Genomic DNA, 22,412 nt, shown 5'->3' on the forward strand with positions numbered 1-22,412 from the left:
CCCAGCCCTGCCTGTCTACCCTCTGACCAGCCCAGGCTGGTCCTGCTCATCCCTGCCCTCTCTACCCGCCCCTGCCTAGCCCATCCACCCGGCCCAGCCCAGCCCTCTCTGCCCACCCCTCCCCTGCCCAGCTGTGCCCAAAAGAAGGCCTACAGCTTTGCAGGAGCAATAGTTGACAAATATTTTTTGAGAAGCTGGGCTGGAAGAGCATCCACGTGACTCCTCGTAGGAGTTAGGGAAGCGGGCAGTGGAGCAGACGGTCTTCATCCAGACTGTGTCAGAAATGCCACCCCTGGGCCTTGGCTGTGGGTGTCTCTGCCTCCCCAGTGCCAGCCTCTCTTTGGGCTGCAGAGTCACCCTTGGGCTGCAGGATTCAGGGCTTGGGGTGGGTGGTGGGTGCAGACAGTGACCTGGGCGGCCAGAGTTTCAGTCCACTTCTCCCTGCATGGTCTTCTAACATGACCCTCGCACTACTCCTTTGCCCAAAAGTATCATATTGAGGCGGAGGCAGAAAACCTTGGGCATCCAAGGCCTGGGCTTTGTTGACTCACTTTGCCACCCTCTGGGCAAGTCCCTCAGCCTCTCTGTGCCTCGGTTTACCTGACCTTGTTGGGATATGGAGTGGTGATCTCTGTAGGGAGACATAGCCGAGTTCACCGTGTGTAGTAAGTGCTCAATAAACACACTGTGAACCATTCTTTCTCTCACTTGATCCTCATAACACTTCCCGGCAGGTGGCAAGCCCCCGTTTTCCAGATGTGGACACGGGATCCCTACGAGGCTCACTGAATCATCCCGGGGTCCCTGAGAGGATGTCTCAGATAATGGTGAGCCTCCAGCTGGTGTCTGATGTGCCCCAGGGGGAAGGGCAGCTGGGCTGAAGGAGGTTCATGGAGATCTCTGGGGTGTGGGGTGCAGGGTGACAGTGTGTGCACCCAGAGGGGCTGCTGGAAGATGGAGCTGAGATGGCGTAGGCGAGGCAGGGGACTTCCCATTTTGACACCAGTGAGGTGGAGGCAGCCTGTGAGCCAGGATCTCTCTGGGAGAGGGTCAGCATGGCAGAGGAGGGAGTGGGGAGGTGGATTGGAACCCAAGTGGTGAGCTCACTCTCCCACACATGCAAAGAAGTTTTGGAGCTGAGTCACCTCCAGAAATGGAGAACCCTAGCCTGTTCCCACACAGCCTGTGGCTATGAGCCCGTAGGCCCTCCCAGGGCAAGGCATCCAGGGACTGGCCATGGCTCAAGGCTGTGACGTGGCCTCTCGAGACCCAGGACAGGCTGCAGGGAAGGTAAAGCTCTGCTAGCTGCCCTGCCGTCAGCCTCCAAGCCCTGGCGTGTACTGGGACCTGCCCCGGAAGCTTCTCTGATGGAAGGTGATGCCAGGAGGCACTGGGCTGATTTGTAGGATCCCTGGGACAACCCTGACATCATGATGGCCTGGGATCACAGGAGCAGGGGTGAGCACCCCACATCCAAGCCTGAGAAGTGAAGGCTGACAACCCCCCCCCCCCCCCCCCCCCGCCCAACTCCATAACATCTTAACTCCCAAAGAGACTCCAAGCAGCACTCTTCTCACTTCAGAGATGCTCATCTGTGGGTATATCTGTCATGTTCATTTCTGTCTCATCCATCTTGGGGGCTCTTGGCATTCTAGGATATTCTGCACGCATCAGCTGGAGCCAGGGGCTCCCAGCATTTGCCCCTGAGAGCTCCTTGTAGGTCCGAGGACAGAAGACATGACTGTGTGGCCAGATAGAGGCCAAGAGGAGCCAGCTAGAGTCTTCCAGGTGTCAGGACAACAATGTGGGGGTTGGGGCTATCTGATGGCCCACTCCCACCAAGGGACGGGGGCACCCCAAGCAGATGTGAGTCACAGGGGTTTGGACCTCTGCTCCTTGGGCTGGAGCACAGCTGAGTGGCCCAGTTGCATACCCTCTCAAGTTCCCTGTAGCCATCAGAATTCTGTGGGTGTCCAAGGCCTTCTCTGGGCCCCACGCCTTGTGTTTTGGACCCAGGACATTGGGAGTTTTTGGAACGGAGTTCAAATGACCTTGCTCTGATACAAGGATCAGAGGGAAACTCCAGTCTGGTAAACAGGAAGGGCAAGGTGATGTGTTTTCATTTGAGTTTCCTTTTATTACAAAGGGCAGACATTTTGTCCTTTCTGACGAAGGGAACTTCACAGAACCACCGGGTTTGGCTGTGGCCCTTAATCAAGCTGTGTGTGGCTTGGGAAGCTTTCATTTTCCAGGGAATTTGTGAGTCTCAGCCAAGAGGGAACATTCAATCTATTCTTTAGCTGTCCCTCCTTCCCTCCCCCACTCCTTGTCCTTTCTACCCACTTCTTTCCCCTCCCTCCCCTCCCTTCTCTTCTGCTCTCCTCTCCCTTTCTCCACCCTCCACCCTTCCTGTTAGTGTTTATCAAGCCCCTAACAGGCTTTTGCCTGAAACAGAGAATATCAGAACATGGCTCCCCATGCCCGTGCTCACCTGAGCTTACAAACAGGTAAGTATACCTGATGAGTAGGCTAGTGTCAGGTAGGATTTAGAGATGGCTGAGGTCAAATCCAGGGACCTCGGAGACTCTTCCAATGGAGGAGACCATGTGTGTGTTCACGGCCAGGGAGGGAGCCGAGGCACACAGAGGTGAGTCTTGGGTAGGTCATGAGCTGAGAAGTGGAATGTGGAGGTGTGGGATGGTTTTCTTCCTTCTTCTTTCCTTTGTCCTTGGCAGAGAGTCGGGGATGCCTTGAGGAGAAGGAGGAGGAGTGATGGTGAAGAAGATGGTGATTGTGATTATTATGATGACGATGGTGATGATTATGGTGATCATGATGTGAAGATGATGGTGGTGATGATGGTGACAGTGATGACGGTGATGGTGATGATGATGATGGTGATGATAATAGTGATGGTGGTAATGGTGATGATGTTGTTGATGATGGTGGTGCTGGTGCTAGTGATGGTGATGATGGTGGTGATGGTGGTAATGGTGAGGATAGTGATGATGTGATGGTGGTGATGATGATGATGGAGATGATGTAATGGAGAAACAGAGTGTGCTGTGTCAGTCCTGTGGTATAAGGTGGCATCACTGACCCTAGGGTCTCCTGGAGGACTTGTGGGTCCCCCACACCCTCTTAGCATTTAACCTTGAACATCTCCTCTTCCTGCAGCATGGTTTCTGGCCAGCCCTGTTCCCAGCCCAGTCCTAGGAGCCACTCTCCATTCTGCCATCAGTTTGTCTCACTTTACCCCCAAGTGTGATGCTAATGATAGAACTTCAGATCCCATGAGGGTCAGCAGAGGCAATATTTTAGAGCAGGGAATAACCCCATCCTCAAATCTGTTTCAGAAAGGCTGCCCTATGATGGGGTTGGCCTTCTCCCTGGGCACAGATGCTGAGCGGAATCCTAATGAGACGTTAATGAGGAGAAAGCTTGGCCAGGCTGGCCTTGCTGGCTGCAGGGGTACCTCTCCATCTGTCTGCTTGGGGCTCCCAGGTCTCTCTGGCAAGACAGGGCCTGGCTCCCCATGGGAAGCTGCCAAATGCCCTTAATCGGTGTCTCTGCAGTGGCCTCCCCGCCTTCCTGCAGGTCATTAGCCAGGCTGCAGGCCACCTGCCACCCCCTTGCCGGAAGGCCTGCACACTTGTCTGTAAGGCAGGCAAGTCATCCCTAACAGATCCTGCAGGGTCGAGAGGAGGAGGGTCCTCTTCAGAGCCCTCAGGGTGTGTGGCTCCCAGCATCACAGATGTGCTCACACATCGGTGGGAGGTGACCTGGCTCTGATGCTGCCCAGCCGTGTAATCTGAGGCAGGGTACTCTTTGTCTGGGCCTCAGTTTCTCCTTCTGTATGACGAAGGGGTCCAGTCAGGGTGGGGTGAGTTCTCATCCTTGGAGGGGAATTCAGTGCCGTGTACTTTTTGTTGCACGTTAAACATGGAGGAATGTTCATAACCACAACGAAATGAGCCCTTTCTTCTTTTTTCCTCGAGGGTCTCTGGGTCTGTTTTTCACCAAAGAAACAGGAGCAAAAGGACCCATTCACTTTCCTCTTTAATCAGTGAAGAGTGGTCTTGGCTCAGGATGACATCAAGGAAGGGGGTCCTTGAGGTGTGTGAGGCACACCTGCATAAAGCCAGGTCCTCCTGGCCCCACCTTTGTGGCCAGGTGGAAATGCGGGTAAGGTTTGCTAATCTCTGACATTCAGAAGAGGCCAGAAATCTGTTTGCTTATTGTTCTTTTTTAAAAGATTTTATTTATCCATTCACGAGAGACACACAGAGAGAGGCAGAGACACAGGCAGAGGGAGAAGCAAGCTCCATGCAGGGATCAATGCGGGACCCGATCCCAGGACTGCAGGACCACGACCTGAGCCAAAGGCAGATGCTCAACCGCTGAGCCACCCAGGCATCCCAGAAATCTGGGTTTTGATGTGAAATTTCTCAATTGTTAAGTGCTGACAATTAATTTAAAAATATTTAATCTCTATGAATGCCAGAAAAGGTACCCATCTGCAGTCTTGCAGGTCACCAGTTGCTGACCTCTGGCCCTGTGTTGTGTCAGTTGAGCCCTTGAGCCAAGCAGGGTTCCGGGTTCCCAGGAGGGGTGCTGGGAGGTCTCCAGGGTATGAAGTGTTCTTGTCAGCTGCTCCAGACAATGAATTTGAAGGAGCTGGGTTTCTTTTCAAAACCTCTGCCTGGTGCCTGGGATTGCTAGAGGGTGGTCTGTTGTAGACAGATAGTCCCCAGCAAGCTCTGGCTGGCAGACGTCAGTCGGTGGGTGGGATGCCAGGATACTGTATGAGGGCACAAAGGGAGCACAGGTCTGGGCAGAGGGCATCCCTGGACCTGAGAGCTAAGTTTTCCTTTAGCACGTGCGGTAACTGCAATCTTTAGTTCCTGCCTGGGGTCAGGTCTGTACTCCGAGAGGAGCACAGGGCTGAGTGTGGAGACTCAACACCCAAAGGCACAAAGACGCATGTTGGGAGGAGTGATGGCAACCCTTGGGGCCCCTTCTCTGGGAGGGGGTATGTTCACCAACAGGCACCTACGGAAGGAAGACACCAGCTCTCCAGCCTAATTGTTCTATCACTAAGTCCTGCTGATTTACCCGAAAGTCATAGGCCTGTCCCTCCCCTTTCCCTCCTTCTGGCCATAACCAGCTGCTATGGACTGAATTCATATGGCGAAGCTCTAACCCCCAGGGCGGCAGTATTTGGAGGTGGGCCTCCAAGAGGTGATGAGGTTGTGAGTGTGGAGCTCCTGTGATGCACTCAGTGCTGTTGTAAGAAGAACCACTAGAAGACGATTGAACTGTCTCCACTGTGGGAGGACAGTGAGAAGGCGGCCACTCCATCACACAACCGTTGGTGTTTTCTCTCTCCAACTCTGCTTCTACCATCTTCTTCCTGCTGCTTCCTTTCTCTGGCCCTCCTGTCTCCTTTTATAAGGACCCTGGTCTTTAATACATTGGGACCCCCAGATCACCCAAGGTAACCCCTCATCCCAAGATCCTTAATTGAATCACATCAGCAAAGTCCCTTTTGCCATGTAAGGAAACATCCACAGGTTACATGGATTAGGATCTGGAGGTCTTTTGGGAGCACACTTCAGCACACCACAAGCACATGTGTTTATAGTTGTGTCTTTTTGATGGACAGATCCCTTCATCATCAAAGATAAGTCCTGGTTCCTTTCTAGTAACAATTTTTTACTTTTTTTTTTTTTTTCAATTTTTTACTTAAAGTCGATTTTGTCTGCTATTAGCCTAGCCACTCTAGCTCTCTTTGGGTTATTGTTTGCATGACAAATCATTTTGCATTCAACCTATTTGTGCCATTGAATCTAAAGTGTGTCTTCTATAGATAGCATATAGTTGTATGATTAAAAAACATCTATTCTGGTCATCCATGCCCACATGTGGAGTATTTACATTACAAAGGGCGTAGACATTGTTGGGGAGGCATTATTGGAGAGGCTCAGTGAATCCCACCAAGTAGAACGAATATTAAAGCAACCCCTTCTAAGCACTTTGTGGTCAAGCTGCTGAAATGCAGAGGTAAAAAATTCAAAAGGACCCAGAGAAAAAAGACATACTACATTGAGAGAATGAATGATAATAATTAAATCTGACTTATCCTCTGAAATAATGGGAGCCAAATGCCATGGAATGACATTTTTTAAATGCTGAGAGAGAGAAAATCCTATTAATCTAAGTTTTATATTCAATAAAAATATCCTAGAAGATAAAGGGAAATAAAGACACTTTCAGACAGACAAAAGCTGAGAGAAATTATGGTCATTAGACATTAAGTACAAAAGGAAATTTTCAAGGCTGAAGAGGAATAATGCAGATAAAAGAAATGGAGAGCTCTGGGGATAAATATGTGATGACTATAAATGGACACTACTTAATTTATTTAGAATTCTGCTGACCATTTAAAGCAAGAGCAATAAAAATGTAGGCTGAGGTTTATTACATATATAGAAATAACATATATAGCAATAGGCCAAAGGTCTGGAGAAGGGCAGGTGAAATGTTTTGTTTTGAAGATTTTATTTATTTATTCATGAGGGACAGAGAGAGAGGCAGAGATACAGGCAGAGGGAGAAGCAGGCTCCCAGCGGGGAGCCTGATGCAGGACTTGATCCCAGGACCTGGGGACCATGACCTGAGCCAAAGGCAGACACTCAACCACTGAGCCACCCAGGCGTCCCTGGGGCAGGTGGACTTGATCACTGCTGCAGGGTCCTTGTATTGTTGGTGAAGTGCTCAACTATTATTTGTGAATAAATTAAAGGGGCGGGTCACAGTCTCTGGAGAAATCTGCCAGAATAAAAACAGAAAGCCAATAGAGAACATGAAACAGAACACCAAATATTTTTTTTTTATAACCCAAAAGAAGGCAAGAAAGGAAGAACAACAGGATAATGAACATGAGGATAAATAGGAAGCACATGACAAGGTGGCAGCCTGCACTTCACCTTGTCAATAATTATGTTAAATGTAAAGGGACTACATGCTTTGATTAAAAAGCAGAGATTTTCACGTTGGATAAAGAAAATATTACCCAACGATATGCTGTTTACAAGAGACACACTGTAGCTATAAAGATGCAGGTAGATTAAGAGAGAAGAAGTGAAAAGTGTGCCGTGTTGGCACTAATCACAAGACAGCCAGAGTCACTGTATTAATTTCAAGCTGAGCAGACTTTCAGGCACGGCATTGTTAGTTTTTTTCCAAAATGAACAGCGGAGAAAAAAACAAAACAAAACAAAACAAAACAAAAAAACCCAGCAGAGCCAGGCAGTAGGTTCGAGAGTGCTTTAATGGGGAGCACTCCCGGGTGAGGTTCCATGACCCGGAGAGGTGCCCCGAGTCAGGGAAGTCGCACCGGGGTTGGGGAGTGTGGGGGTTTTTAAGCCTTATTGGTTCCGGGTCTGGATCCGGGTGGGTCCCTTGCCATATTAGGTCCCTAGGTGATTGGCTGGGGGTGGGGATAGTACAGACCATGGGGGGTGGTCCCTGGCTGGAAAGTCCTGGATGGAAAGTTTCGGTTTCCCGTCTAGGCTTCGATTTGCTGGAGATGATGTGGTGGTCATGGGTGCTTTGGCGGGAAGATCAGCCACTTTGACCCAATTTGAGATGTCTTCAATTTTGGGTGCCCCTGTGTCTCAGCCAGCCCAACAGGCATATTCCCAGAGACAGAAGGGCATTTCATAATGATTGTACTAGTAATCAATGGCTTCATAACAATTTACTCTAAAATTTTGCATCTTAAAACTTTAATAATCTCACTGCTTCTGTAGGTCAGGAATTTGAGTGGGACTTAAGTGAGTGGCTCTGGTTCAGGATCTGTCACGTGGCTGCCATCAAGCTGTGGACCAAGTCTGTGGTCACATGACGTCTCCACTGGAGCTGGAGCATCCACTTCCAAGATGGCACACTCACTTGGCCGCTAGCTCCTAGCCTTAGTTCCTGGCCACATGGGCATCTTCACAGGCTGTGTGACATGGTGGATGATCTCCCCCAGCACCAGTGACCAGAAAGGGCAAGGAGAGAGCCACAGTGTCTCTTGTGACCTGGTGTCTACACCACACATCATCATGTCTGCTTCGGCCCATTCTTCCAAGGGATTAGCAGTGCCTCCCTCCAGGCAGGGAAACAAGTCTCCATGCTCAGGTGGGAGGGGCTAATAATAATCTCTGGATTTATTTTAAGATCCTCGCATGAAAACGTGGTCAGTTACAAGAAGCACCTAATAATTCTAAATGAGTGTGGGTCTAATGACACAGGTTCAAAATACTAAAAGCAAAACCTGGTTAGAAATAAATGGAAAAATTCAGATCTTCGCTCACTGTTGGAAATCTTAGCACTCCCCCCCTCAGTAATTGGTTGGACAAGCAGTAAAATCACTCAGTAAGAATGTAGGAAAACTGGGGCGCCTGAGTGGTTCAGTGGTAGAGTGTCTGCCTTTGGCTCAAGTCATGATCCTGGGGTCCTGGGATTGAGTCCCCCATTGCGCTCCCTACAGGGAGCCTGTTTCTCCCTCTCCCTATGTCTCTGCCTCTCTCTGTGTGTCTCTCGTGAATAAATAAATACAATCTTAAACGGAAGCATTCCTTGAAAAAGAAGACTTTCTGAAACTAAGGGAGCAAAAGAAAGGAAACTTGAATAGCCCTCTATATGTTAAAGAAATTGAAATTGTGTTCTAAAACCTGTTCACAGACACTGCAGACCTGGATGGCACAACCCTGGAGAAGTAGTCCTGGCCTCAGCCACCCTGTTACAGAGAACGGAGCAAGACGGGGTAACTCTGATCCCCCAAACTGACAAGGACGTTACCCAGAAACTGAGTGAGAGACCAGCTCTCAGGAACATAAATGCAGGTCCTCTCATCACAACATTGGCAGATCAAGTCCATTGATACGTAAAGAGGATAACAGTATGGCCAAGTGGGTTTTATCCAAGGAACATGGGGTCAGCCTTGAGAAATGAATCGGTGTAATTCAGGTGAAAAACCTTATCGTTGTCTTCATGCATCAGGTTTCTAGTTTTTTCTTTGCGGGGGGAGAGAGAGAGAGAATCCTCAAGCGGACTCCACACCCAGGATGGAGCCCAACGAGGGGCTCAATCTCACAACCCTGAGATCATGACCTGAGCTGAAAATCAAGTATTGGTTGCTTAACTGACTGAGCCACCCAGGCGTCCCTATATTGCTGTCTTCATAAATGAAGCAAGGTATTTGATAAAATTCAATACCCGTGCATGACTTATGAAAACCCAAACTCTCAGAAAACTAGGAATAGATGGGAATTACATCAATAAGACAAAGGACATAAGCAAAAAAGCTTACAGATAACATTGTGTTTAATGGTAAAACAATAAACACCTTCCCTATAAGATCGGAGTAAAGCAAAGGATGTCTGTGTCTACCATTTCTATTCAACGTGGTGTGACAGGTCTTGGCCAAAACAGATGTGGAGGCCAAGAAAAATCAAGGCCATCCCACCTAAAGTTTAGCATTAGCACAAGTACAGCCATCTTAGGTCCCTGTGAATAAGAGCTGAACTTTAAGGGGGGGGGAGGGGGGGAGTGGGAACTGCAGAATGTCCTCAATGTCCTCGGCAGGTAATCCCATATCAGAAAGACAACAGAGCCCTCGCCCATGGTAGAAAGTTTCATATTAGAAGAGAACAGAGCTCAATGCCCTTGAAAGCCCCACATCAGAATGTAAACAGAACTTGGAGAAATTCTTCCTCCACCCCTTCTGAAAATCCCCTAGACCAGCCTATAAAAAACCCAGCTGTAACCCCCTTCGGGGTCCAAGTCCCTGCTCCACTGTGTCGGGCACACTTGGACCCAAGCTCGAGCTTGCTAATAAACCCTCGTGCGCTTGCACCGGTGTCGACTCCTTGGTGGTTTCTCGGATTCGCAATCTTGGGCACAACACAGAGAGAAAGTCCAAAGACTATCTCGATTTGCAAATGGTGTGATCATTGCATAGGAACTCCTACATCATCTTCAGAGAGACAACTAGAAGTAATTAGTACGTTTAGCAATTTGTCAGGACAGCTGTTAGATCATATAACCAATCGAGATCAACCTAAAAAAAAAATCCAACAAACTGTCAACAAACAATTGGAAAACGAACTCCAAAGGTTAGTCCATGCAGCATCACGAAAACTCAGGTACGTGGGACCAGATTTTACAAAGCATGAACAAGGTACCCGCTACAAAAGAGAACCAGCAGACACCCAATACTGAAATAAATGGCGTGTGTGGAGTAAACCACGTGCGTTAATTGGAAATCTCCCTACTGTGAAGATGCCCGTTCTCCATGAATTTTGGAGAATGATTGAATGGATTCAACACAATCTCAGTAAAATTTTCAGTAGACTTTTGAAGACATTGTCAGCCTGGTCCTAAAATTTATACAGAAGCGCAAGTCTTGTCATTGTAGGACGTGGACCACGTGATTTTATGACAGGTTATCACACTACAGTGGCGGACTCGGGTGGTGTTGGCATAAGGCTAGGCAAGTGGAGCAGGGAAACGGAGTCCAGAGATAGACCCACCACGTACAGCCACTTGATTTACACTAACGGTGCCAGCGTGCTTCAGTGAGGTCCCCATCTTTCTCTTCTCCACAGCAGGTGCTGTGCTTCAGGACCCCCCCATCCATGGCAGCCCTTTCCTCCTCACCCCACATTACCTTTGGGAAGCTTAGGCAGATACCCCCTCCTCTGGGAAGCCCCCCAGCCTTCTGAGTGAGGATATGTGACCCTCCTCCTCACTTCCCTCACACTAGGGCACCCAGGAGATTTGTCATCCACACAGGGACACTTGGGAGTACAAAGGAACACTCTATTGGCACCAGGGCAATGTTGGTAAGCTGGGAGTGTCAAGGGCAAACTGGGGCCCTCCCTCAGCCTCTGGACACTTCAGTGCACAACCCTCACTCACATGCTGTCTTTGAACAGTGTTCATGCCCATCCCTTCTCCAGACCCCAAAGTCCATGGGGCCAGGGACCACACCATGGTGCATCTGCATCTTTTTATTTTTTATTTTTTTATTTATGATAGTCACACACAGAGAGAGAGAGAGAGAGAGAGAGAGGCAGAGACACAGGCAGAGGGAGAAGCAGGCTCCATGCACCCGGAGCCCGACGTGGGATTTGATCCCGGGTCTCCAGGATCATGCCCTGGGCCAAAGGCAGGCGCTAAACCACTGTGCCACCCAGGGATCCCGGTGCATCTGCATCTTGAGTTCCCATCCAGCACTCACCTCGGGGTTGGCTCTAATGATGTCTGTTGGCTGGAAGGGGAGAGTGTGGCTGAGGGGGCATGAGGGGCTGGGGTAGCTGGACCCTGCAGGGGGCAGCCCGGGCCCTCCTGTAACCAACATCCAGCTCAGGGTTCAGGCCCCGGTCAGTATTCAGGCTGGCCAGGAAAGTTCTAGAACCCAGGACCAGCCTAGTCTGATTCCACTGAGTTGCACTTCAGATCATTGATCCTTTGACTGTATCATATATGTGATTACCCATTCGCCCTTCTGCCTGTCCATCGTTCAGTCAGTGCTCCCTGAGCCCCTCCTTCTGTCTGTCTGAGCTCCCAGCACAGGGGAGGCAGCAGTGGATGCAGTGGATGAAGCCACCTGCTCCCTGACCTCCGGAGCTCACCTTCTAGCCAGGTACATGGACAAGGACAGGTGAGCAAGTAAGGATGCAGGACACAAGGTGGGAGGCCTCTCTGAACCAGGCGGTCACCTTGAGTGCTCAGCCAGGGCAGGTGTGCACCAGAGAACATGGTGCCCACTGACGGCTGGGTGGGATGTGCTGAGAGCTGCAGGGTGGGGTGGGGTGTCAAGGTCAGGGCTGGCTGGGGACATCTGCAGCTCTGCTGGATCTGGGAGGCAATACAGTTGGCCTTGAAGGTCAGGACAGGCGGACAGCACCTGAGGTCGCCTCTCCTCAGGACAAGCTGCTTTGCCTTTGTTGCTCTGGATCAGATCTGCAAAGAGACACTGCTCCGCCCCCGATGCAGCCTGGGCTCTGGGCTGTCAGGTGACTTGCTGGAGGTCACACAGCTAGAGAGGTGCCAGCAGGATGGGAGCCCAGTGCCGTGACAGCCTCATCTCTCCAGGATGGAGGACACTTACCGGCTTGTTTGGGCTCAGGCTGGCGTCCCCACGACGCAGCAGCGGGTTCCTGGCCAGAGGTCCCTGCGCTCCCCATCTGTCTAGATTGGGCTGTTTATCACTCGCCCCAGACACTGCTAGCCGCCTGTCCCAGCCTGTCCCCCCACCTGTCCCTGCCGGCACACAGATGGAAGGCCCCACAGGGGGTCCCACAGCTATTTCCTAGGGCTGGGAGGATGGGGCACCTCAACTCTGAAACCATGCCCCTAACCCTCATCCCATTCTGGGGCCTTCCAAGAAGGAGGCCACACCCCTCTTCGGGGTACGACAAGCAACGTCACAAGAATGGACAGCCCCTCTGCACCCCACCCCATCCCATGCCTAAAGCAGACTCCCCCGACCTACTGGGGCCCCGGGAACTGCACCCACCCTCCCCAAGCAGCAAGATGGCCTTTAGACTTGCTGAGGAGAACAAAAGGAAAAGACGTGTAGATAAAATTAAATGTCCTTACAACCTGCAGCCCATGGACAAACACTAGAGCCAGGCAGAGTGACCTTCCTCCGAGAACTCCCAGCTGCCTAACGTTACTGCTTTGCTAGCGGCAAAAAGCTTCTTAGCCCGACAATGTCCGGACCTGCAGGATCCCGGGGGTCTTCTTTAACATATGAAAATCCTCTTGGAAACTCCCCACACCCTGCTCCTCCCAACTTGAAAGTACAGGATCACCTTCCCGCCCAACCTCCGTGCAGCTCTTCCAGCCCGCGGGTCCTGTCCCCCGGCTTTAATAAAACCACCTTTTCGCACTGAAATCATCTCAAGAATTCTTTCTTGACGGTTCGCTCCCGGCCCCGCCTCACGTCAGACCCTGATGTCCTCTGCTGGCGTCACGGGCAGGCAGGGTCTTGGGGAGACCAGGCAGGGGGCTCGGCGGCGAGGCCAGAGCCCGCTCGCCCTTCCCAGGAGGCACAGAAAACCTGCAAAAGCCGGTGTCTGTGGGTTGTGGGTGCTGACAGGTGACCCTCCTTTCCACTTCTTAAAGCCCTCCGAAGTCCCCAAAGCAAGCAACACATCATTTTTCTGGTGAAAAACATTTATAACTTTCTAAAACAAATCTGTGCTTGTAAAAAGCTTTGTTGTGACAGGTACAGAATTAGCGTGAATTCGGTGTCCTCTGGGTAACAGCTGCTGTTTCTGTGGGTCTCTCTCTACTGGAGACAGACGTAGCCAGAGGGTTCTCGCCCAAAACGTCTCCCTTTGGCTCCAAAGAGATTCGGTGATTCATCTTTTCAATATTTTCTGTAGGGCTTCAACATTTTGACAATGACCATGGACTATCCTTTTTTCTTAATAGAAAAGACGTAAAGTGATTTGCACTTTGAAAGCTAAAAAGCATGGCTTTGTGTCCCTCCCTCTGTCCTCCCAGTCCCGCCCCGTCCCTCCCCGTCTCTCTCTCCCTTCCCTCACAGGGAAAGCCTCAGGGTGAATCCCGCTGGGCAGGGTCTGCAGGAAGCAGGCAGGGATGTGGCAATGGGTGGGAGAGCTAAGGATACCGGGGAGGTGGGGAGGATGAGGATGAGGATGAAGTCGGGGGCTGGGGGCTGGAGCACCCCTGCGGGTAGCAGGGTGTCCGGGGCCCTTGGTGAGGGTGGGGCCGGGGCGGGGCTGGGGCCGGAAGGGCAGGAGTCCAAGCTCCGCACACCCACCCCTGCAGAGAGCTAGCTCCCTGCTGCGCACTTTGGGGGGGAGGGGTGGCTTAGGTGAGGACACAGCGCCTTCTGGCGGCCGGCGAGGAACTCCCAGGGGGCGGGGGACGTCGGTGGGGCGCAAAAGCCGAGGCTGGCTGGGTTCTATCACCCTGCGCGAAGGAAGCGTCAACAGCGTGGCCCTAGTGGGCGTGGAGCACGGACATCCCAGCACAAGCAGCCACCCCTCCAGCCCCTTCATGGGCCCTATGGGGCCACCCCTCCTCAGCCCCGGTGCCTGCAGGGTGGGGGGAGGCAGGCGCTGGGCCCGCGGACTCCCTTCGTCCCCACTCCCAGGCCTCCCCGACCTCCTCAGGCTCCAGGGGCTGCAGGGGTCAGGACCCCCACCCTCCCTCTGTCCCTGATCAGCCCTTAGGTCCCCTGGGCCGGTGAGCTGGGGCTGGGGGTCACCTGGGAAGGATGGGGGGGCGGGCCGGGCCAGGGCAGCCCCTACATGAGGCTCATGGGCAGGGACAGCCCGCGGGCCCCCCGCTGGGCCTGCTCCCCCAGGGACCTCTGCAGCAGGGCCCGCAGGGGCTGGCGCGGGCCCGGCCGCCGGCCGGCCATGAAGTGGAGGAGCGGCTTGGCGCTGCCGTGGACGCAGGCCAGGAGCACGGCCAGCGGGAAGAAGGCGGGCAGCGGGAAGCTGAGGAGGGGCTGCAGGCTCCAGTAGAGGACCAGGGGCAGGCCGCAGAAGCAGAGCAGGAGCGCGGAGCCCACGGTGACGCCGAAGAACTGGGGCCGCGGGCGCTGTGAGCAGCAGGCCACCCAGATGAAGAGGACCAGTCCGGCCACGCAGGCCACGCAGGCCAGGGACAGCAGCCACGTGACGCTGGCCGCGTGGTACCGCAGGCAGGTGAGCGGCCGCTTGCTGGCCCGCAGCAGGCCGCAGGTGTGGGCCGGCAGCAGCACGGCCGGCGGGGTCAGGGCCCAGACCAGGCCGCAGATGACGCCCGAGGTGTGCCTGGGGCGGTGGCCCTGGTAGCAGGTGGGGAAGAGGAGAGAGAGGCAGCGCTCGGCGTTCAGGGCCGCCAGCAGCCAGAGCCCCACGGCGAAGCCCACGAAGGTGACAGCGAAGTAGAGGTTGTCCTTGGAGCCCAGGGCGGCCTGGGCGATGGAGAAGCCCACCTGGAAGCCGAGGAACAGGAAGTCCGCGGCGGCCAGGTGGAGGACATACACGGAGAAGGGGCCCTTCTTGATGTGGAAGCCCAGATGCCAGAGGACCAGCCCGTTGCCCAGCAGCCCTCCGAGGCCGATGGCCAGAGTGAGGTAGAAGAGCACGTTGGTGAAGGCTCTCCAGAACCCGAACATCCTGGCTGGCTCGGCGGGGGGCGGGCCCTGGAGGAGGGGGCGTGGGGGAGTCGGGAGGTGGGTGGGCAGGAAGCATCGCCCCAGGTCGCGGGGTGCCAGCCCCGGGGGCCACCCTCCCTGGCCCACACCTAGCCCTGCAGGCCTCAGTGACCTCTGCAGGAGGAGACTTGATCATAAGGCGTGCGTGGTGCAGGGTGCCTGAGGTGACGATGGCTGGCGGGGTGCTGGGGGGTGCGGACCCTGGCCTCGCCCTGGCTAGCTGGACCCAGTGAAAGCACAGAAGATTTATAGGACCCTGCACGGTGGCAGAGGTCAGCATTGGGCGGGACAAATCCCTGCAGGTGAAGGGACCCCCATGTGGCCCACTTGGGGGCTTCCCGCCTCCTTCGTCAGAGACACTGCCTCAGGCTTCCCACAGGAGGGCCTGGCCTGCACTCCTGCCAGGTCCCTCACCCTGGAGGGTCTGCGAGGTGGTGTCCACTGATGGCCACAGGGACACGTGCTGTGCTGGTTAGGGAGGAAGAAGGACGTGGTGGTGGGGACAGCAGGTGGCTGGGGGGTGGAGGGAGCCCCTGGCCTCCCCTGGATAGAGGTTAAACCACTGGTACTCCTGTTGCAGGTGGCTTGAATGTGGTGCTGCTCAGAAGGCTTGGGGTGACCGTGGGGACCGTGGTGACAGGTTGCAGGGTCCCGGGTCCTCTGGGGAGAAGCTAATGCAAGTGTTTGCCACCAGCTGCTCTCGGGAGCTGGAGGCCCCCAGTCCTGTCCCAACCCAGGCCCGGGGCCCTGTGGGGGCCCTGTGGGGACAGGACGGTCTCCAGGGCAGGGAGAGCTCTTGCGAAGCCCTTCCCTGTCCCGTGCCCCTCCCCCAGGACCCACAGGGTCCTAGTTTGCAGCCCAGAGATGTAGACCCTGGCTCCAGGTTAGGGGTGTGGGGTGCGAGAGTGATGGAGGGAGGACAGAGGCAGGGATGGGTCCCCCAGTGCCCTTGGGGTTCCCCCACACACCTTTGCTGCACTGTGTCCCTGTCCTGGGCACCCTGACCCCATCCCCACCTCCCTGTGACCCATCTCCCTTAGGGACCAGCTCCTCTTTCTGTCCCTGCTCTGAGCACCTCCTGCTCCCCACCCGGCACCCCAAGCATCATCGCCAGCACCCTCTGTGGTTGCCCTTGTGCCCAGTGGGGTCTCGCCTTTGTCCCTTCGAGCCTTGTCCCAGATCGGGGCTTAGGGCAGCTCCTCCTTAGAGCCAGCAACCCGGGTCGGCCTTTGGTGTCCTGGGGTGACTGCAGTGACCCTCCCCTCTCTGGGCTGCAAGGTCCCCAAGGTACACCCAGGGGACTGCCCAGACTTTGCTGCTCAGAGGGAAGTGGTAGTGAGGCCGGGCTGTGCCCGGGAGGGCGGAGGGGCCCTGCCTGGAAGGAGGTGGGAGGCTGGGGTGCTGGGATGGGCCGCCTTTTGAACTCAGAGCAGTACACCTGCCCATTCACCTACATGGGGACCCAGAGCGCCAGCTTTTAAATAATGCTACGTCGTCTGCTTCCCCATCCCTGTGCCCGCCTCCCAGAGTCCTCGGGGAAGTGTCTCCTCCCTGGGGGGAGCAGGTGCAGGGGCCCTGAGCCTTCTCACCTGCTGTTGGGAGCCTCTCTGCGATCCACGGGGGCAGCTGCACTCACCACCCGCCCTGGGCCCTAAGTCCTCTCGTGTCCTCTGGGGCCCAGCTGGCTGGACCGAGGGCGTCCGAGCCAGTTCCCTGGAAATGGGAGGAGTGTGCTGCCCGTTCAGAGGCATGAGCTCAGAGATGTCCTCAGTGTGGGCTGGCCCATGCCTTCCTCCTTGGCCCATCCTGCACGAGAGGGTGCCCTGCGCCCCTGCCCGCTGCCTGGAGGGGAGGAAGCGGCACTGGGCACCCCAAGTCCAGCCAGGAGGGGCCTCACCTTCTGGGCGGTTCCACTGAGGTGGTGCTTCCTCCCAGGGTCCTTTGGTTTAGTGCAGAGATGCATGTGAGGCAGGAGCTGTGGGCGAGTCCTGACCCTCTCCGGCAGTGTGACCTTGTGCCTCAGTTTCTCTGCTTCTCGGACGGACCATTTGTGTCCAGCGTAGTGCCTGGCTTGGGGCTGGACCTCATGATGGGTGGGTGTTGCTGAGGGTGGTCCATAGAGGTTGGGCCTCCTTCACAAGGGCGCCCCAACCCCGTTCCCACCCACACGCCCACTTTAGACCCTGGCTGGGGTCCTGGCCATCAACAGATTCTTTGGGGTTAAAATACTTTCCCCAGTTTTGTTCTGCAGAGCCACGTAGCCCAACACATTCCTGACGAGGAACTTCCTTTTCCGTGGACTGTGTTCTAGCTGCTGGAACTCTCCGAGCTCACCTGTGGCTCAGCGTCAGAAGTGATGTCGCAGAGCCGCTGTTTCTCAGATGGCTGCGAGCTCATTTCCACAACACGAGTGTCCTGCCCTGGAGGGCCAGTCCTTCAGCACAGCCTGAGAGCCCGGCCTGAGGTCGCTGATTCCCCAGCTCCTGGCATTTCTGCACCGTGCCTAAGGCTGTGAGCAGTGTGTGCAACCCGCAGGCCCAGTGGCTGGGTGTCATTCTGCAGGACGCAGCCAGCCACCCGCCTTGCCTGCTCTCCCTGCACCGGGCTGGTGCCTTGGGACCCTCCTCAGTGTCTCCGGATGCCCCCTTTCCCCCCACACACCTGCAAGTTTTCCTCAAAGGTCACCCTCCCTGGGAGCTGTCCCCAGCATGTCCCTGTCTCCCTACCATGCTGATTGTCTTGTCCCCACCCCATGGGTAGGTCCTACCTGGTGTTTTCTATCCACTGCCACTAGCGAGGCCTCATACGTGCCAGGCCCTCAGGTGGTGGCAGTGCTGACAGCAGCAAACACCTGCGTGATGTCTGCTGTGGTCTGAATGGGGCCGTGGGAGATCCATCCGCGTCCAATCCCTGCCAGTTATGGAGGTGGCCTTCCTGGAGCAAAGGGTCTTTGCAGAAGTGAGTGAGGGTTTTGAGAGGAGAGCATCCTGGATTATCTGGGTGGACTCTAAACCCAGTGACAGGTGTTCTTAGAAGAGAAAGGAGACGCAGACACAGAGAAAGGAGAGGCCATGTGACCACAGAGGTAGAGGCTAGGGGCGTGAGTAGGGTGAGGGACACGGCCACAGCCCAGTGGTCCCAGGAGCTGGAAGAGGCCGGAAGGACCATCCCTGGAGCCTCCAGGGGAGCCAGGCCCCGTGACACCTTGATTCAGGCTTGCGGCCTCCAGGCTGGGAGACCATCAAGTCTGCGGCAAGCGGCCATCTGTGGTCCCCTGTTGTGGCTGCCCTGGGACAGGGGCAGGAGGCCTCTCTGCTGTGCGCTCCCATGGGGCATCTCACTTCACTCCCGGTGCTGCCTCCAATGCGTTGGGTCCCCCGAGCTGCGGATGGGCACACTGGGGCTGGGGAAGCAGCGACGGGTTATCTGAGGTGGTGTGGACCTCATGGGGCAGCAGGGCGGTGGCCGAGCGGCTGTGTCTGTGCGTCTCTCCCCAGGAGCATCCGGGGCGCTCAGGTCTGGAAGCCTCCACGTTCTCAGACCCTCAGACTTGGGGTGGAAACCAGAAACATCACGTGGTGTTTGGACTCGTCTTTCCCGAGCTTCTTTCACAGCTGGTACCCTGTGTCCTGTCCCCAATCCTGACCCTGCCACCTGAAGTCTCCACTGTGTCCAGTGGCTGGAGTTAAACCACTTTGACATACAAAACAGGCCACTTCACACTGTTCAAGCCCAACTCAGCTCTGAAGCTGCGGGTGGGCCAGCATGCCTCCCTGTCTCCGGGTCCGGGTCTGCAGGTGTGAGCTTGGCCACCTCTTAGGGACATGTCTCAGAGACGCAGTGAGGAGCCCATGCTGGGAGAAACGAGGTGGGGGTTCTACAGTCACCCTCCCATCTCAGCCTCAGGACAAAATCACCCCCTTCTGAGACTCAGACCCCTGGGGGCAGATGGCAATAGGGGGCAGAGGGAGGCAGCCCTACTCTTTGGCTATGGGGCATCCCAGTGCCGCACCCAAGCCACTAGCTGGCCTACAGAGGTGGTGAGCGCATGCCTTAATGTGGGCATTACTGTTCTCCAGACACATCAGAGGACGATTGTCAGTGGAGAGGCAGGTCGCTGGGGACCCCTGCCAGAGGCCGCCTGCGGTCAGGATGCAGCGGGAGGGGGATGTGTGGGCAGGAGTGTTTTCTGTGGTTTTGGTTGGGATGGGCAAGGCCGGGTGAGAAGGCTGAGGATGGGCCGGTCTGCGTAACTCAGGGGCTCCAGGGCGCAGGGGCCATCCCTGCCGTGGGACACCTGTCCCGGGGGGGGGCTGGTTAGGGCAGGAGAAGGTGGCCTGTGGGCTCCGTGTGGCTGCTCTGCATTTGAAAGCACTTCCCTCCCAGGCCTTGGTTTCCTGTCTCTGGGAGGGACAGTCCCTGCAGGATTCCCCAGAGCCTGGGAAGCCAGAGCTTCAGAAATACATAGAATAAAGGGAGATGCTGCGGAGGGAGAGCAGATCTGGGTCTGAGGCCCTCTTGGTTCTGCCTCAGGCTCCCGGGCTCCCGAGGGGGAGGCAGCTGCTGGGCTGGGAGCGCCCCACGCCTGCCCGGAAACCAGACCTCTGGGCCTGCACTGGGCCCTGCTGCCTCCGGTGTGGATCCTGGCCTGGGGTGTCCATGTTCTGAAACCTTGGCTCCCCACAGCTTCCCTGTGCCGTTGGCGGGCCGTCGTGCACGTTAAAGTTTGATCCTTTGTCCAACGCGAACCCTTGACACGTGGCGGCTTTTTCTACCTTGATGGTAGCTCTCACGGCTGCAGGGAGCAGCCGAGGCTTCTCTCAACACACCGTTTCCTTCTAAGAACCAAGCGCAGCCCCCATCACGGCTGCAGGGAGCAGGTGCAGGGGAGACGGCTGGGTGCAGACCCCCGAGGCCCCAGAGCCGTCCCAGGCACCCTGGAGGGGTGGATGGGAGCAGGTTTGGGGGGGAGGGTGAGGCCTTCCAGAAGGAAGTGGGGTGCATTTTCACGAAGAAAAGGCCAAGTAGGTCCAGCAGATCTCGTGTTTGGGGTTGAATATTTTTGTTGTTTTTCCCCCTTCTGAGGTAATTAAATAGCTGAGCCCTGAGCCAGCCTCACACAACCAGGACACACCCCTGCGAGACAGTAACCCTCAGGCTTCATCCAAGTTGGGGTGGGTGGGGAGGGCGGGCGGCTCCCTGGGCCCCTGGCTGACAGGCTGCCCTGTGGCCCTAAATGCGCAGGCGTGGGGCCAGCCGCCCTCCCCACGGCCCCGCAGAGGGGGGGCAGGCTCCCATACCCTTCCTGGGAAGGCCTGGTTGCCTGATCGGGGCCCAGTGAGGGGCCTGTTCCCAGGAACACTGTCCTGAGCAGAGCAGGTCTGGGGGCTCCTGGGGTCCTGGGAGTGGGGGGCACTGGCTCTGGGCCTGGGGTCCGGCCTCCTCGGACCCTGACCTGCCTCCCTCCCTGGTCTGTGTCAGGACACTGGCTGAGGTCAGAGAGGGTGCAGGTAGGGCAGGGAGGCGGCAAGTGCAGGCTGTGCTTGCTGGTGGAGCTGGAAGCTCTGCTCCCTGGTTGGCCAGTGGTTCCAGCTGGAGGGCCGGCCCGCCCGAGGCCAGTGTCCTGGGATCTTTGAACCCCAGGACAGGCCTAACAGGCCAACCCCAGCTGGCCTCAAGAACACCTCACCAACTGCCTGGCCCATCAGGCCACACACCTGCTGTCACAACCGATGACCAGCGATGAGGTTGAGCCCAGTCTCCATAGAAACCCCAGAGCACGTGTTTCTATGATTCTTCAGGGGAGGTACCTCTGCTCACCCCTGATAAGGAGGCATTTAGTCTCCCCAAGCCCTTGGACACTGGGGGTGGGCTCTTTGGGAAGGGCTGAGCACAGAGGGTCACTGACCTGGGTCTTCCCCAGACAAGGCAAAGGAGGGGTCAAGGACGGCCAGTGTGGGGCTGAAAGCCTGGCTGGCTGCCTTGGGTCCGGTAAGGTAGAGGGCGTGGTCCGAGGAGTCCTCGGAGGGATCTGCGGCTGTCTTGTTGGTCTTGAGGGTCAGTGTCTGAACCCTCAAGGGGGGATCTTATCTGTAGGATGGGAGCGCTGTGCCCTTGTGCATGGATCCCCTGGAGTAGTGTCCACAGCAAGGTTCTGAGTTGTGCTTTTTCTCCTGGGCTCTCCCTTGCCTGGGGGAAGTTTACACCCGGGGCTGAAAGCAGAATTTGAGGCCACTTCCTCTTCTGGATCTTGTTTCTGCAAACTGAGTGATGGAGTTGGATAATCCTGTCCTGGAGGTGATGAGGACACTCTGTACCCCAGGGCCACGCCTGGCTCCTGTCATGCCAGGAGGTGGCAGGCACCACGCCGCGGGGGCTTCGAGGTGCTCCTGGGGAAATGGGCCGGCCTGGGGGCTTCTCATCTCCTGGGACTCCTAGACCGAGTGTGCCATGGCACTTGGGAGCCTGGGGCAGGGCACCATGGCAGTGGGTTGTGGCTTTTCCACCCACCCAGGGTGCTTCCCCCTTGACTCCCGGGGCAGTCAGCTTCCCTGGAGCTCTGGGTGAGCTGTGCATTGCACAGACCCAGGGAAAGAGAGAGAGAGAGAGAGAGAGAGAGAGAGAGAGTTGGGGGGGCTCCCGAGGCATGAGTGGGCCCGTGGAAGCAGCTCTGTCAGGCAATCGAGCCTCAGAGCCTTGAGCATTGGGCTGATTATAACGACTGCCCCTGGGGCCTTCTGGAAGCTCATCTTTGAGCCCCAAATTCTGCCCCTACATTTCGTCTTCTACACAGAAACAATAACCAGGGAAGAATGTGGGCTTCTGTGCTGGTAGAGGGGCACCATGGTGTAGGTCTGCGAACCACCTTGCTCTGTGATGTAACGAGTGGGTTCGTGACACGCACATTTCCCACTTTAACTCCCAATGACAACGTAATTAGCTGAGGAGAGGAAGGCTGCCAGCCACTTGTACAGGGTCTGCAGGGGGTCGGGCTTTGGATAGAATCTCCTGGAGTCTTCAGGTGGAGAGAAGAGCGGGCACCCAGGTGGGCGCTGGCCTGCTGGCAGAGGCGGATGTGGGGACACCCCGTGACTCCTGGACGCTGAGTCCTGCCCGTGGGCCAGTCTCCGGCCAGCAGGGTCCTCCAGGGGCTGGGCTCTAGCCCTAGTGGGAG

At 55.7% G+C, this 22,412-nt stretch overlaps 1 protein-coding gene and 1 long non-coding RNA gene across 2 annotated transcripts; one reads left to right on the top strand and one right to left on the bottom strand.

Moving 5' to 3' along the window:
- The first annotated feature begins 2,278 nt into the window (after positions 1–2,278).
- Positions 2,279–9,041, top strand: LOC119864241. Its single transcript, XR_005373530.1, has 2 exons — positions 2,279–2,507; positions 8,734–9,041. It is a non-coding gene; the product is annotated as an uncharacterized LOC119864241 (long non-coding RNA).
- Positions 9,042–13,227: 4,186 nt separating this feature from the next.
- Positions 13,228–16,945, bottom strand: MRGPRG (MAS related GPR family member G). Its single transcript, NM_001313830.1, is given in 2 exon segments — positions 13,228–15,226; positions 16,828–16,945. A coding segment is annotated over 1 exon segment (861 nt). The 5' UTR covers positions 15,200–15,226; positions 16,828–16,945; the 3' UTR covers positions 13,228–14,338.
- Positions 16,946–22,412: the final 5,467 nt, after the last annotated feature.

This window comes from Canis lupus, chromosome 18 (assembly GCF_011100685.1).
Source record: "Canis lupus familiaris isolate Mischka breed German Shepherd chromosome 18, alternate assembly UU_Cfam_GSD_1.0, whole genome shotgun sequence".
NCBI lineage: Eukaryota > Metazoa > Chordata > Mammalia > Carnivora > Canidae > Canis > Canis lupus.